The sequence below is a fragment of the Aspergillus fijiensis genome, assembly GCF_003184825.1.
Source record: "Aspergillus fijiensis CBS 313.89 unplaced genomic scaffold BO72scaffold_1, whole genome shotgun sequence".
In the NCBI taxonomy this organism is placed as follows: Eukaryota; Fungi; Ascomycota; class Eurotiomycetes; order Eurotiales; family Aspergillaceae; genus Aspergillus; species Aspergillus fijiensis.
Genome location: NW_024468977.1, coordinates 1 through 15,399, shown reverse-complemented (window position 1 = coordinate 15,399; position 15,399 = coordinate 1). Strand labels below are relative to the sequence as shown.

Below are 15,399 nucleotides of genomic sequence, written 5' to 3'. Positions count from 1 at the left end.
GCCCACAACAATCAGCGGGGAATCACGGTCTCTACTCACAGATAGTTGGTTGCGCGATTATAGAGAGGTACCTCAGAGACGCGGAAGGATGTCGGTACGGATCAGAACTGGCTGCGGAAAAGCTGGGCCAGACCCGGAACGAAGCCAACCGGTGCGTGAGGCCCTTGCGTTACAGTAGTCTGTCTTGCACAGGGGGCAGCATGCGTGGCGGCGGGTTAGCCAGGGATCTAGGCAGGACACATGGAAAATATGACCGCACGTCAGATGACGAATGAAGTCTGGCCCGCGAAACTCATCCATGCAAATAACACACTCTCTGCTGGAATCTGCCATGTCGAAGCCTTCTCCTGTACCCGGGGCAGCCTGCATGATGTCAAAAGCAGTAGGGGCTGGCCCATCGCAACCAGGAACCTGACGAGGCGTATCAGTGGGGATTTCCTCGGAGCGTGGAGCGTCGTTGACCGGGGCGATCTCAATAGCATCGACAGAGGTAGTATCAGCCGCGACGGAAGAAACCCTCGCCTCGGTGGCATCCTTGGCGGGCATGCACCTGGTCCTAGAACTGAGCCAGTCGCTATACTTCATCTGGGGGAAGCGTCTCTCCACGTCACGGCTGGAGATCACGGCACGACTGGACCCCATGGGAGCAGTCTCGGCATCGTTGCTGTGCAGGTTACGGGTACGCTCGCGGCGTCGGACCTCAACACAGATCCTTTTTGTTTTGATTCATCCGAGTTAGATTCCGGACGCCCACTGAAGAAGAAACGAATGACCGAGGGGAAAACGATCCACATACCAAGCAACAAAAACGAAGAAGGCAATGCAGACGGGGGCCAAGTAGCCGAGAATGGCGGCCGACGAGACGTCAACCATGGCTGATGCTGGGTCACCTTGCATCGGCTTTCTGTGAAGATCAAGCTAACCAGGGTGCGCTAGTTAGAAAACCGACAGGACGGGATATGATCACAGAATCAATCACGAAAGGGCCATGTACGTACCCTGTGACTTGTGTGAAGCGGTGAGGATGGTTGTTTTCTCCGGGAAAGATCAAGGAGTGTAGATAGATGCTATCAGAGGGCCTGCTTGCTGTATATGCAACTCACGAGACCTCTCAAAGCAGCAGACCCAATGTGATAACCACGAGAGAAAAGGTTGAAGCAGATAGCAGAAAGCAGACAGGCAGGAGAGCGTGTTAATTCTGGCACCCCTCACGCACAACGCAGCGTAGCGCAAATCAGATGGTAAGCCCCTATGGTCGAGCGTACATACCGACACGGCAGTTTTGGTGCAAGATGAGTGAGTGAAAGCGCAATTTTTGGCAACCCCTTTCCCCTTCCTCATAGACACCGGACATTGGAGATTACTGTGCTCTTTGTCCGTGCAGAAAAGCAGATAAAGAAGAGAAAGAAAGCCGTGTTCAAGAGAAAGCGTCCAGCATCCGGCATGATTTCCCTTTTCCCATCCCCATGACGAAACTCTGACTGGCCGGAGGGGAGACTACCACTTAACCCTCCCCCAAATCCGCCCACCGCTCGCTCGCTCAGCCTCGAGGGGAGGGCGGGAGGAAACATGTTGTTCTTTATGCAATTTATCTTCCTCGGAGAGAATCTTACGTGCTTCTATGGAAAGTCCATCAATCTAGTGTAGGGGATGGCTTGCTATGTGCAGATTGATAGATCGGTGGGAGCTGTTGGCAGTGCATGCATGCCTTTAGTAGCGGGAAGTTTAGGAAGTATAAAGTCGAGTAAAGTTAAGCGAGATAAAATTGGTATGATTTCTTCTCTCCCTCCGATTCTGTGTATTATTGGGAAAGCAAGTAGGTCGATTTCATTCATTGGCTCCTCTGCGACGAAAACAGAATTATCTATCCTCGTGGTAAGTTCAAGCCCTACTCCGCGCGCGCAACTGCGAGCTGAAGAGACCGGGTAGATAGAGACATGTTTCTAATCTAGATAGCCTGCATTCACTATTTTTTTTGTGCACTCAAAACTGGATCCTCTCTATTTAAAAAATCGGCCACAGAATTCTTTGTGGCTGGGACAATGAAAGTTAAGGCATGAGGTGCATAGCATGACGGTGAAAAATGCAGAGCTGCTGCACTGGAGGAGGGAGGCTGTCTCGTCTAGGCAATAAGCAAGAGTACCGGTGTAGGTTGATGCAGCCAAGGCGGTTTGTGCTTATCTATGGCAGAAGGGTCCACTACTACACTACAGCAATCGTATATGTGATGTGTATGCATGTATGGAAGCCAAGAGTTTGACTTGGCCTAGAAATCATGGATGGAGAATGGTTGGACCCGATCCGTACAGTGTCGAGTGCGTAGTTAGGTATGCTTCTGCTGATTCCTAAAATGCTCCTGTCCGCATTGCCTGGACGTATCCACTTTCAGTGTCAACTCACACTCTCCACCTATAGTAGAGAAGTTTGCGCCTCATCGCCTTGTGCATAGTGTATGGTTTAGTCTCGAAGTGGAGAATATCTCAGGTTCGAAGGCAGTCTATGGGCAACAAGGCTAGGGAGATGTCTGTGCAGCTGGACTTGATGACAGGATGTTGACGTATATTGCATCAATTACGCAGGATTACCATAACAAGCCCGGGTGGTCTAGTGGTATGATTCTCGCTTAGGGATTCCAAACCCAAGCATATCTGCGAGAGGTCCCGCGTTCGATCCGCGGCTCGGGCCGTTATCCTTTTTTCGCATCGCCACTTTTCTGTTCTCTTTTGCTCTTCACCACCTTCATTATGCTCTCTCCTCCGACTATATTCTGCAAAACAGCACCGTTTTCTTCAGCCACATTCAATGCAACGAGAAGGCTCTAGGTAGATTTCTCCACGGAGTGTACATCACCTCCCATAAGCCTAGAATATACCTAAAAATGTGGAACCTTCTTCGTTTCCCAGTCCCCGGACCATAGTACAAAACCTCTTCTTAATCGCAGTTTTCAAATACACAAAGGTAGCGAAAACAATATACTACTAGGGTGGTGACTCGGAAGAAAACCGGAAGCAAAAACAACAAATCTTGATCTTTTCCCATCCTCCGCCAAAGATACAAAAGCAACCTCCCCCTGGCGCATCGAAAGATAAGGGTGTATAATATAGGATCTAAGATAAGCAGATACCCCGCGGACATGTCGAAAAAAAAAAAAAAAAAGAAAACGCCTTCGCTATGCAAAAAAAATACAAGAAAAGTTCAACCTTCCTAACCCGTATTCCTCCGCATTGCCTCATGTGTCTCCACTCGAATATCGAACAACAGGTCGTCAATCTCTTTGAGAGATTGCCTGTCCAGCTTGGCCAATTTGACGTCGTCAAGGACCCTGCGGAGGGAGTTTGCGATTTCCGCCTCGGACTTGACCAGGACAGGTTCGGCTGGGGCCTCGGTTTCTGCTTGAGTAGGGGCAGCGCGGGATGAGGCGCGGGTTTTCTTCTTTTTCTTCTCCGAGTGCTTCTCCCTGATGGAAGATGGTGTCTTCTGCGACTCGGGAGCGGTTTCTGCGGACGGGTGCGCATCGGTCATCTGGATGTCGTTGTCTGCCGAGGGCTGCAGATTCTCGACAGGCACGGGCCGGGTCGTCGAAGCGACTTCCCCCTGAGCTTCGAGCGCAGGTTGTACCGACTCCTCAGACTCGTGTGTTTCCGGGTCTACTTCGGGAACCGCCGTAGCATCTAGTGCATTCTGAACATCGTCCAGATGATCGGACGCCTTCTCACGCGCTGGCTGCTTTGGCTGGTCTTCTGCCGTAGTCTCCTGGGAATCACTCTCTTCATGTATAGTTTCCGTGTTTATATCATTGTCCTGCTTGCGTGGACGAGAAGGTCGAGGTGATTTCTTCGACTTCTTTTGAAGCACAGGGCTCTCCTCGGGTATAGGCGGCGCAGCTTGACCACTTAGACGAGAAGACCTTCTCTTCTGAGACTTGTCTTGACTCTCTGAAGGCTTGTCCTTCGAGCTGACAGGGTCCGATGCTTGACTGTTAGCGACCGATCTAGTCGTGCTGGAGGCCTCAGCCCTGGTGTCATGTTTCCGTCGCTTCGGTGCAGACTCGGCAGGCGACGACTCAAGGTCGTGAGTGTTTAGCAAGATTTCGTTCGAGCGAGTGGTGTCGGCTTCGTATTCCTCAGCCGCAGCGGGCGTCTTTGTGAGTCGAGACGAGCGCCGTCTTTCCTTCCTCTGAGGTGTCTGCTCTTCCATCTCACGTTTTCTCTTCCTGGATGGTTGAGGCTCATGCGAAGCTTCCATCGACTCTTCACCGCCCGCAACATCATCTTTATCTACGGCAAGCTCCAGATCTTGCTCCAATTGGGATGACACCTGGTCTTCCATATCAACATCGTCGTTGTACAAGCCGGGGTTACCGCTGGGTCGTTCCGCCTGGGACTCGACGATTTCGACAATCTGAGGCAAGTCCTTCTCCACTTCGGGCCCAGTCTTCGAACCGACGGCGTTGGCCGAGGCGGAGGCCCTTGTGGAGTGCGTATGACGTGTCTCCTTACTGGATTCTGTGGCAGCTCCTGTATGTTGCTTCTCGGTTGTGGATTGCAGAGGAGAATCAGAGGTCTTCCCAGTAGAAGAGCGGAGGCGTTTAGTCATAGGCTGGTCTGCGACGTCATTTGGATTGTCCTGAGTGACGTGTTCAGTCTGATTGAGCTCAGAATTTGACTTTTTCTTGAGCTTGGCAGAGCGTCTGGCCTTCTTCTTCGCCTTCTTGCTCTTACCCGGTGTGGTCGTTGGTGTCTCAAGGTCAACGGGTGTCTCGTTACTAGGATGGGGACCAGGAGTAAGCGAGTGATGATCTGCGGGAAGTGAAGTGAGTTCTGGAGGTGATGATCGGGGCTCGTTGTCCAACAAAGAGGCTTCTGGGGCAGATGTTGGGGGTGGTGGCACATGTGAGTCGCTCAACTGCGCCCTCCCTCTTGAGATAGGAGTCGGTGACGAGCCAAGGTAGTTATATTCGTTCTCTGCCGACACAGGCGGCAAAGGGGGTGTTTGCGGGGTCCCTGCATCTGTATCCGAGTGATGCAGGTGACGCAAGTGCGGCGGTGTCATGAAGTGGATATCTCTAGGTGTATTGCTCGGCGGGGAAGAAGACCTGAGGCTTTCAATCATCGAGAACAACTCGCTGCGCTTGTTACCGTCCTCTGGGCCTGATACGAAAGGGTCTGGATGAGAAGCAACAACATGTTGCTCGGCACGCTGACTATCAGCTTCGAAAGCTCGTTCCCGCTGAAGTTCTTTTGTGCGCTCTCGTGTGACTGCACGGTCTGAGCCCCCAGTCACAGGCGACGAGTTCAAGCCCGAGTCGACCGGATTGTCTAGAATGAAAGAGATCCGTGACTTTACGGACATGTCCCCAGAGCCGTTTTTGGTTTCCTGTTCGTCGAAAGTACTCATCCGAGCTCTAGGCTTCGAAGGGTTAGCATGAGCTGGCTGTCGCTCGTTATGACATGACATACCTTCGATTCTTCCAAAGGTGTGATGGCCTGCTGATGTTTAATGAGAGCTTCCAAGCTCTCCAGCGCATGCGTTATCCTTTCGGGGCGGGACAAAAATCTCTGTGAACCGAAGGTAGAATTCCAGAAGTCATAGAACCTCCTTCTTACTGATATGTGTGAAGAATCTAGACCCGCGTGAATGATATCTTCGAACTTTTGCAGGAACGAGGCATTATGGGGGGAAGATGCTTGTAGGATATTCAGAACAGCCGAAGAGAGTGCGCGACACTATACAAGGGTTAGAGTATGTCCAAGCCCCCTTGCTTCTGACACTTACTGCAGTGAGAATCCTGCTCTCCACACCACTCTCCACGCTCATTCGCTTGTCCTCATCCTTCAGATAAATAGCCAGGGGTAGCTGAAGACTTTCCAGCATGATAGACCGGACAGTTGAAGTACCTGAGCCCAAGAGTGATGTTAAGGATTCAATGAAGTCCGCCATACCGCTCGTCTCTGAGGGGTCGAAGTGTTCATAAGAATCCAACAGGGTACGCCCAACCAGGTCAACCAGTTTGTGGAACGGCAAGTGGCTCTCATTGTTGTCTCTCTCAAATTGTTGGTAATAGGTGATGGAAAGCAATTGCTTGAGGATAGATGCCAACGGCAAGTAAGACCTCCGGGCACCACCCTTCATGATAGACTCGGCAAGAGGCTCAATGACCATGAGTGTGATTGCTTGATCACTTCTCTCGGTTCTCACCACACGTATCAGGGAGTCAAGCAGTTCATTCCATACCTGAAAGTTGCGATAGTAATTCAATCCCGTTGAAAGAACTTTCACAGCATTTTCATAGTCTCGGGTAACGGATCCATCGCGTTCTCGCGCAGTCTCCATTGGAAGTGAGCGCAAAGAATCAGCAGCTGACTGTGCTGTACACTCCCAGACGGTCTGTGCCAAGAAGGGACCCAAGGGGAAGTCGGAGTCACTGTACTCATCGTAGAGACTGGCACATTGTTGTAGTAATTCTAAGCGCGAGCTTCGAGAAATTTTATCACTGCAAGTGGCCTCAAGTACACTCTTGACCAAGTGAGAATACGCCGTGCTTGGCACCGTTATCACAGACATTTCACTGATCATTCGGAGGTAATGCAAGGTCGGGGTGCTTAGATTGGCGGTTGCTCTCGAATGGCGATGGGTTGGCGTGGTAGCAGCTTGGAACGAGTAGTCGGAGGTCCGCAGAACAAGCTTCTCTGTAAACCGAGCACTTCCTAGGGCGTGGATCATCGTAGTGGACAAGAACCCAAATCGCTCGAAGAAAGTGTCCATGGAGCCATCCTCTTGTTTTGCGCTGAGCGCGTCTGGCCCGGTAGTCCAGACCCGCCTAAGAAAAACCAGTACGTGAGCCACGGTCTGCATCGACTCAGGAGTTGGGGTAATCTCTTTGTTTAAGGTGAACGCCAAGGCACTAGATAAATTCAGCCATGCAGCGCCAACATGCGACTGTTCAAGGTTATCTGTCCAGATTGTTGCTTTGAAGATACTCTCAAGAACATCAAGCACTGATGAAATTCTGGATCTTAGCCACCTGCTATCAATAGAAGGTAACTCCTCCGGATCCAGCTTGTTGCTCTCATTGACTTTGTTTTCTACCCAGGGCCTTGGGTGCGAGCTCCAGAACATGCTGGACAGCACGTGAGCGAGTCGATCATGCATGCCGGGCACTGTTGTGAATACCGTTGATAAGGGCGAGGCAATGTACTCTTTCCAAACAACATCCAGGTGCTCAAAAGTTGCAGACGGGCGGAAGGCATAGTACAACAGATTGTAATAACTGCACAATGCCAGCTGGCTAGGTTGCTTGTCGTGCTTCTTGCGGTCGAATTGGGACATGATTGGTTTGCTCAGCATCTTGAGTATAGAAGGGCTTGTTGTATCGCTCGGGCCAACGACCAGAACAAATCGATTCCAACCCACGATAGCCTGAGCTTTGATTGAAGAGTCACTGCAATTGAAGCACCTCTGCAAAACCAGCACCCATTCTTTGAAATGTTCCCACTGGTCAACGTTGAACTTTTTACTTCTCAGAAGCAGTACGATCACGCCCCAGACCTGCGGTACATGTATACCTGATTCGGGATTGTTCATCATCCGGGACATTCTCTCGCATACTTCAGTCACCATCTTCCTGCCCTTGTCTATGAACCTTCCAAACACATCCCGAACGGCCTTTGATAGCGTTGGATTGGGCCCACACGTGATAGAGGTCTGGAAGCCGACAGAAATAGCTTTGAGGCGAGTATCCTTCATATGATGAAGTAGTCCCGAGATTAAATGCTCCATCCACAACGCTGCGTGAGAGACGAATGTCGATTTCGATTGACTGAGAACACGAGAGTAGATGCTCAACCGCTGAGACACAATTGCATTTCCGTTGACACGGCTAGTCAGACTGTTCAAGACAGTGAGAAGGCGTATCACCCTGGCATTGGTCATGATTTTTGTATGAAAGTTTTGTGTAGCCAAGACAGATAAGTAATGTGTGATCACGGACTTAGGCACTTTGGCATCTTGCAGGCAATCGATCGAGTGATCGATAAGGAATGCCTTGAACTCGTCCGACAGTCGCGCAGATATCTCATTGTGCCAAACAAGAGCAACAGCCAGTTTTAGCGCCTGGATGACAAGATTGGTGTCCAAAGGTCCTCCAGTCGTCAGGTCTCTGCTGATGTCTCTTTGTATAAAATGTGTAATTGTGCCCAACTTCGCGATAACTTCCTGCTCTCCAGGAAGCCCTTCATATGCCCTTAGCGCCCCGAAGAATTGCATGTATGCATCGAGTCTGGAGCTGACTGTGTCGCCAGCTAATTGCTGAAGAATGGATTCAAGAAGCATGGCGAACGTGTCGGGAATGGGAGGGGCGGAGGAAGGAGAGTCGGCTAGAGCGTGCGAGCTCGTCGTCTTGAGGATCGACTTTGCGGGTTTGAGTTCGTTCGAAGGGGGAAGAACTTTCAGCTCAGGTCGCGATTTGGCGGTGGTATTCGTGAAAGTCGGAGGTTTGATATATTTAGTCCATGGCGAGAAGTTCACGCGCTTGGATTGACGGGTCGAGGGGGCCCCGGTCGAACCATTGACAGAGAAAGGAGAGTCACGAGGCGTATGCACAATGGCCGGGGAGTCTTCCCTTCGATCTTTCTCAGACAGCATAAAAGACGATGTCCTTGGTGGAGTTGGCGGACGAGCAGAGACAGGACCGAGAATCTCCACCATATTTTTGACGATCGAATGGTTAAGAAATAGGAATCAGAAGCCGAGAGAGAGAAAAGGACATCGCGATATGGCCTGGCGATGATCACGAGTGGTCCATGCTCTAGTTCAAGCCTGAGAGAAACAACCTGGAGCGAGATTTGAAGCCCAGATGAAGCAGGGCTGTCGAGCGTTTGATCCTCGGGGAACCGCGCCAAGCCACGCAGCTCAAAAGGGACGCGCCTGTGGCTGAGGCACGCGTAAAGTGGCAGCGCCGCGCTTGATGCCTGAGGAGACAAGGCACTAGTATCCGGGCGGGAAGTTGAAACAAATCGAACAAACAAATGAACCATTTAAGTTAATGATGATAAAACCAGTCTAGATATTTGGGCTCGAAACATGGGTCTGGACTCGTGTCTTTGATAGGAAACATTCTCGAAGAACTGAGAATATCCTCCTAGACAGGACGCAGAAAGATCTCCCTATATCGGTACATACTTTCTTCCATCGATCCTTGTGGAGATACACATACATTTGTGAGCCTGAGTGGGGTTCTCCTGCTTTATCGCACCTCTCCGATCCTCTATTCACCGATCCATCATTGGCTTTAACTTCTGGCAAGAACCATCCCCGCGGATCCAAGGCCCGAAACCTCTACATCACTTGGTCCAGGGCCTTTGAACCTTGCGCTACAGCGTGACTTATCTCACCAAAGGAGTGTTAATACTTTGACCTTTTGGATTACCGGAACACTGAGGTTCGTGCGGTCGCAAAGGTCACTAGCTCTAATCAAGCGGGGCCCAAGTTTGGGTGGACTACCAGGGGGTGTCCTATTCATACAAAGCCACACGGGACACAGGAATCCGGTTGCTCCTCTGCCGAATTCAAGTTTTGAACAACATAAAAGATGGAGTTTCGCACGCTCCAAGGTGCAGGTATGTAGAAACCAACTTCATATCGATGTAGACTAACAGATTATGCTTAGCTAAACTGCAACGGGTCTCCCAGTTGGTGGAGTTGCTAAAACAAGACCAGCTGAAGAAGTCGCTCACATCACAGCGTAAGTACAAAGAAAAGCATACTTATGAGCAAGCTTCTTACAACATGGAATGCACCTTATAGAACGCATACAAACCCTGTTAGAGCTGAGGCAGCATGGCACCAGTCCTGATAACGCAGGCCCGATCTATTCTAAAGAGGTACTAAGAACCAACTACTCATAGCTTGCTTCGACTGCTGACTATTCTATAGGGAATAGAACTGTTAACTAAGTACGGTGTTACGGGAGAAACGACTGATGTGCGGCGAGCTGCCCTACGATGCGTTGCAAATGCTCTCCTCCTTAACCCTGCTATGCGTCAGCTGTTTGTTGATACAGGCTATGGAGGTAAATTGGCGGAGTTACTCAAAGTATGCAAATCAATTCCACCATCTTACACGTGTTTCTATTTGCTGACACCAGGCTAGTGTGACTCTTCAGACGACGAAATGGTTATTAGTCGCATTCTCTTTCTCTCCACATATGATACCACCATGGACTTCGAAATACTGATTAAGAATCATCTCTTGAGTGAAAATGTCAACTATGTGAGTGAGCCCCCTCCACCATCCCACCCCCCTCTTTGGCCCCTAGAGGAGTAGAACCAATCTGACTGATCAATCTATGTAGCAAATTACTCGACACGCCAAGCAATTTCCGAAGTCGGGAAAGAAGCCCTTGTCGCAGATGGACGAACTGGCGCTCATCGACACACTGAAATTGATTTTTAATGTCTCCAAGATCTATCCGGAGCTTGCGGGGAGTTTTTCGCCTTCGATCCCGCACCTCTTCAAGATCATCAGCCGGATGGATATTCCTGAAAAGCCTCTAGACGGTTTGCTCGGATATCTTCTCAACTGCCTGTCAACCCTTGACATTGAGAACAAGAAAGGCAAAGCATGGGAGAGCAGTCCGCTCTTCCCGACGTTTAATCAGAACTGCAATGTCGACAAGCTGATCAATATTCTGGACCAGGCTGTGTCTGCATATAAGGCAGATGAGTTGGAAACCAAAGCGATCCCACTCTTCCACACTCTTGTGACTATTCATGAGCTGGCACCTGATGGCGTCCGCAAGTACATGCAATGGCTTTTGTTGCCCGAAGAGAATGATAGAAGTCGTCCCATTGGACAGTCCGACACGCTTTCCTCCAAGCTTCTGAATCTCTCAACCACTCCCTATCCGAACGTAAAGACAGCTATCTCCGAGCTCATGTTCGTTCTCTCTGGAAAGGACGCGGAGAACTTGACCAGAAACATTGGCTATGGATTTGCAGCAGGATTATTGGCTTCTCGTGGCATGGAGATACCGCAGACAGCGGGCGAGGCATTCGCTACGAACCCGCAGGGATTCGATCCAGAGGTCAACCCCATAACTGGCCAGAAATGGGCTGCGGAGAAGAAGGATGAATGGCCGCCTATGACAAAGGAAGAGAAGGAGCGTGAGGCAGAGCGATTGTTTGTGCTCTTTGAGAGGTTTGTTCCTCCACCGATGATATAGATGATTGCTGACAGCTTCATATAGGGCCAAGGCGAGTGGAATACTCAACGTGGAGAACCCTGTCACGCGTGCCCTTCACGAAGGTAGATTTGAAGAACTGCCTGATTCGGACGACAGCGACTGAGCATTTGCTATCTGACCCCTTTGTTACTGCTGTATCATACCCCGTCAATTGAACTGGGACCCGGAGTTGTACAGGTTTCCTTCCCATCTAAGATGTCTGATCTTGCCTTCTAGCCCTCAGGATAGCACTACAGTTACAGTTCCCCCTTGTACATTAATTCGGGTAGCTCTGTCCCTCATTGCCTTGATCTGTCATCCGCAGAATCGAATGGAAAGCAAGCAGGCATGATTTGGCCACCCATTAATAAGCGACAGAATCCCAGAGTAGAAGCTCCGAGCAACAGCTCGAAGATGCTTGAAGCTTCCGGTAGAGTCTGGTGTTGAGGCCTATGGACCTGTAGTATGAGCAGTCTGTATTTCCATCTCAGTTCTCAGGCCTTAGGAAGCACTGTTGAAACGGTGCGAATGACGTACGGATCTGGTGCGGGGCGGGGTTTTAGGCGGGCGGCGCAAAAATCTCCGCCCGCGGCAGAAAAAGAGTAGTCTGTCGCGCGGGGCACTTCGAATTCGATTTCCCAATCCACCCAACAACAACCAACCACCAGAGTTTGTTATCGGTCCCCAAAGAGACCTTCCATTGTATACCCACCACATTGAACATTCTTCAAAGCATATCCCCACACACACAATCGTCAAAATGTCGAAGCCTTTCGATCCCGAGACCGCGGAGAACTTGGACGATGTAAGTTCGTGCTTTGCGCCAGGAAGAAAACTCCCCTGGTGATCTCCATCTTTCGAAAACAAGACCAACAGCTGATTTTCTCGCGTTGTAGATGGAGAAGCAGTTTGCCGTCAAGGGTCCGTTTCCCTCTCACCTCACCGTTCTAGGTAGAATCGTTCATACTCACCCGCCTTTACAGCCGTGGAGCACTTGATGACATACTGGGCGATCCTCGAGAAGGTCCGCGGCTCGCAGCTCCGTCTGACCAAGATGGACGATGAGATCTACGAGTCCTTCATGAAGGAGTTCCCGGACTTCGACCCCGCCGAGACGCTGAACGAGGACACGATGAAGAGCAAGGAGGGCAAGGAGAAGTGGCGCAACTGGATGAACCAGTATGAGAAGACCGTCACCGACTTCAACTTTGGAACTATGCTCCGCTCCAACCCCAAATTCGAGTACGACCAGGAGACGACTATCTTTGGTGGGTTTTCTTTTTTGACTACAGGAAGTTTGTTTGCACTTGGGGGATATGTGGGACTAACGTCGCAAAACAGCCATGCGCATGCAGTTTTACGCGATCGAGATCGCCAGGTGAGCATCATCGCGCTCTGGATAAGAAAAAAACACAAGTGGAACTAATCAATTATCGATTCGTTAGAAACCGCGCTGGACTCAACGACTGGATCTACGAGAAGGCCCAGAAGGCGAGCTCCTAGATGTGTGCCACGGAGTACTGGAAAAACCTTTCCTTGGCCCTTCTAGAATAGTCGCACGAATGACTGGATCCGTTCCCCAGCTCCCAATCCTGCATTCGCTGTCGCTTTATGGGATAGTGCAACGACTCGAGTTCATAGTCATCCCACTTCACGGCCCGTTCATGGTCCAATGGATCGTTCGGTAGCGGCCGTAAATGTTGCTTCTAATGACCTTGGCAGAGAGTCTGGGTTCCCTGCGAGAATGGAACCGGGTGGGTCTCAATTTCTTCTCTTCGTTCTCAAAAAGCGAAACATTATATGTATATACAGTGGGTGGATCTTGTTCATTGGAAATGAAGTAATGAATAGACATTTTCTTTTTTTTTGGGGGTGGTTGGTCCTCAGGGCGAGCGGAGATACAACAATACCAACCGTGGATCATTATCTCTTCCTTCCTCAATATAACCGCTTTGGGACAAGGAGCGGGACAATGGGTTATCTCAGCCTGCCATGAATGACTCCCCTTTGTTACGCCTCACAAACAGGATGGAGCATAGGCGAGTGTTAGACTTTTTGGGTATCTCATCTCTCAATATGGATCGATCGTCTGCGAAGACCGACCTTTCTGCATTCTTAGTCAAACCATGTATCTCCCAGAGTTTATCAAGACGCCTCGTCGATAGATAAAAGAAAGGAAAACAACAGTCAATCAAGGACGGCTCGCAAGGCCGAATCAAACGATGGCCGCGTTTACTCTCCGACTTCCCTCGGGCAGAAATGCGGGCTGGTTGTCTTTGTTCAGCTTCACAACTGGGAAGCATGCGCCGACTCTGATCGGAGGAGTCGTGCTCGCTCTCGTCGCCAGTCTGCCCACACCGGCTTTCTCTATATTGCTGGGCCAGATCTTCAACGAATTCACCCTGTTCGGAGGCCAGGAGATCACTAATCACGACCTCATTCGGACGACGACGAAGTATTGCGTCCGACTGGCGGTCTTGGGAGCAATCAGTTGGATCTGTAACGGATGCTACTATGTCCTGTTTGTTATCTTCGGAGAGCTGCAAGTGGCGAACGCTCGCACCGAGCTTTTCGACGGCCTCTTGAAGAGGGATCAAGAATGGTTTGAGACACAGCAGGATGGCACTCGGGTGTACCTGTCAAGCCTCCAGGGGTGCGTTGCATGATGATTCTTGTTTGGCTCGCCCTAACAGGCTGACACTGAAAACTAGTCATATCGATGACCTGCAAAAGGCGACGTCGCAGGCATTCGGGCTTGCCGTACAATACTTTTTTCGAGCGATCGTCTCGCTGATCCTAGCCTTCTATACGTCCTGGAACCTGAGCTTGGTCACTCTGGCTGGGATGCCGGTCCTGTCGGCCATCATCTCATTCCTGTCCTCGAAAATGAATGCGAGCTTCGAAGCGCAGAAGGTTGAGCTTGCGAAGTCGTCGAAGATTGTGGACAGCGCCACCACCTCGATCGATGCAGTCAAGTCCTTCAATGGGCAACTCATCGAGCACCGGAGTTTTGTGGCCAGCATCGACAAAGCAGCAGTGTGCTATTTGAGGCGAGCACGCTTCACCTCTCTGCAGATCGCGTTCCTGCGTATGATGTCTTTCGGTATGTTTATTCAAGGTTTCTGGTATGGCAGCTCTCTGGCGACGTCCGGCCAGCTCTCTGCAGGGGAAGTTTTAAGAACCTTCTGGGCCTGCTTGGCAGCAGCGCAGTCCTTCGAATTCATCATGCCACAGGCAGCTGTAATGAAAAAGGGCAAGATCGCTTCCCTTGCCCTGCGAAACGCGTTGAGTGATCGAGCGGACGGTAAAGCCCCGGGGCTGTTAGACGGTGCCATATGCCCGGATGTCTGCCATGGCGACATCGAAGTGAAAAACGTGTGTAGTATATCAACACTCCTTTTTCATATTGGTTCACTCGCTAATCCGCCGGTGCCTAAAAGCTTTCTTTCTCATACTCGTCTCAACCAGACAGACTCAGTCTGAACTCGACGAGCTTCTTCTTTCCAGCTGGAGAGACCACGTTCGTCATAGGAAAAAGCGGTTCCGGAAAAAGCACACTTGGGCAGCTACTTGCCCGCTTCTACATGCCGACATCGGGTGAGATTCTTATCGATGGACATCCCATTCAGACGTTAAGTACGAACTGGATTCGCAAAAACGTGACACTCATCGAACAGCGGAGCGTGCTGTTCAACGAGTCTGTGTTCATGAATATCGCATTTGGAAGCCGAGATCACAGTCGGCTCCGGAAACCTGACATTCAAGGATGCATTGATTTAGCCAGGTTAGAGGGAACTATACAGGCTATGCCCGAAGGCATGGAAACATGTGTTGGACCCGGAGGGAATTTTTTGAGTGGGGGTCAAAGGCAGCGGGTTGCGATCGCCAGAGCTCGACTCAGAGATACTCCTATATTGATCATGGACGAACCGACAAGTGCTCTAGATGGCACCAACCGCGTCGAAACTATGAAAGCTATTCGAGAATGGCGACGGGGCAAGACGACGATTATCATCACGCACGAAATGTCCCAGATCCTGGACCGCGACTTCGCATATATTCTAGAGCATGGCTCGGTAGTGCACGCCGGTTATAGACATGAGCTGGAGGAAAACAAACTATTCTTCCCTTCAAAAAGTAAGAAAGCCACCGAGCAAGGTGAAGAAGAAGAAGAAGAA

General features: G+C 50.5%; 5 protein-coding genes and 1 non-coding gene across 6 annotated transcripts; 4 read left to right on the top strand and 2 right to left on the bottom strand.

The window, feature by feature from the left end:
• Positions 1 to 101: 101 nt before the first annotated feature.
• On the bottom strand, positions 102 to 873 carry BO72DRAFT_490989 (putative RING finger protein; the record flags this gene model as incomplete). The annotated part of the gene is made up of 3 exons (XM_040948157.1): positions 102 to 183; positions 260 to 712; positions 797 to 873. 3 exons carry the CDS (start codon positions 871 to 873, stop codon positions 102 to 104), a joined length of 612 nt encoding a protein of 203 aa, XP_040806506.1.
• Positions 874 to 2,593: 1,720 nt separating this feature from the next.
• On the top strand, positions 2,594 to 2,685 carry BO72DRAFT_t5. The gene has a single exon. It is a non-coding gene; the product is annotated as a tRNA-Pro (tRNA).
• Positions 2,686 to 3,139: 454 nt separating this feature from the next.
• Positions 3,140 to 8,865, bottom strand: BO72DRAFT_482162 (putative telomere length regulator protein (Rif1)). Its single transcript, XM_040947714.1, has 3 exons — positions 5,776 to 8,865; positions 5,460 to 5,726; positions 3,140 to 5,409 (listed from the first exon to the last, which is right to left on the bottom strand). The coding sequence occupies exons 1-3, from the start codon at positions 8,704 to 8,706 to the stop codon at positions 3,205 to 3,207; spliced, it is 5,403 nt and encodes a 1,800-aa protein (XP_040806505.1). The 5' UTR covers positions 8,707 to 8,865; the 3' UTR covers positions 3,140 to 3,204.
• Positions 8,866 to 9,589: 724 nt separating this feature from the next.
• On the top strand, positions 9,590 to 11,345 carry BO72DRAFT_464356 (synembryn; the record flags this gene model as incomplete). The annotated part of the gene is made up of 7 exons (XM_040946634.1): positions 9,590 to 9,617; positions 9,668 to 9,742; positions 9,805 to 9,881; positions 9,934 to 10,092; positions 10,150 to 10,269; positions 10,352 to 11,196; positions 11,246 to 11,345. The coding sequence occupies 7 exons, from the start codon at positions 9,590 to 9,592 to the stop codon at positions 11,343 to 11,345; spliced, it is 1,404 nt and encodes a 467-aa protein (XP_040806504.1).
• A 402-nt stretch (positions 11,346 to 11,747) lies between these two features.
• BO72DRAFT_10 (polysaccharide biosynthesis domain-containing protein) lies at positions 11,748 to 12,964 on the top strand. Its single transcript, XM_040938869.1, has 5 exons — positions 11,748 to 12,026; positions 12,118 to 12,142; positions 12,205 to 12,489; positions 12,563 to 12,599; positions 12,667 to 12,964. The coding sequence occupies exons 1-5, from the start codon at positions 11,982 to 11,984 to the stop codon at positions 12,722 to 12,724; spliced, it is 450 nt and encodes a 149-aa protein (XP_040806503.1). The 5' UTR covers positions 11,748 to 11,981; the 3' UTR covers positions 12,725 to 12,964.
• Positions 12,965 to 13,443: 479 nt separating this feature from the next.
• BO72DRAFT_418473 (ABC transporter ATP-binding protein) lies at positions 13,444 to 15,333 on the top strand (the record flags this gene model as incomplete). The annotated part of the gene is made up of 3 exons (XM_040942632.1): positions 13,444 to 13,874; positions 13,933 to 14,596; positions 14,662 to 15,333. Coding segments are annotated over 3 exons (1,767 nt in total), but the record flags the coding sequence as incomplete, so codon positions are not given.
• Positions 15,334 to 15,399: the final 66 nt, after the last annotated feature.

Coding starts and splice junctions, on each gene's coding strand:
- BO72DRAFT_482162 (XM_040947714.1), bottom strand. CDS start 8,706: ATGGTGGAGATTCTCGGTCCTGTCTCTGCTCGTCCGCCAACTCCACCA. Junction 5,727..5,775: donor AGAGCAGGATTCTCACTGCA/GTAAGTGTCAGA, acceptor ACCCTTGTATAG/TGTCGCGCACTCTCTTCGGC. Junction 5,410..5,459: donor CACCTTTGGAAGAATCGAAG/GTATGTCATGTC, acceptor AACCCTTCGAAG/CCTAGAGCTCGGATGAGTAC.
- BO72DRAFT_10 (XM_040938869.1), top strand. CDS start 11,982: ATGTCGAAGCCTTTCGATCCCGAGACCGCGGAGAACTTGGACGAT. Junction 12,027..12,117: donor CCGCGGAGAACTTGGACGAT/GTAAGTTCGTGC, acceptor CTCGCGTTGTAG/ATGGAGAAGCAGTTTGCCGT. Junction 12,490..12,562: donor CCAGGAGACGACTATCTTTG/GTGGGTTTTCTT, acceptor GTCGCAAAACAG/CCATGCGCATGCAGTTTTAC.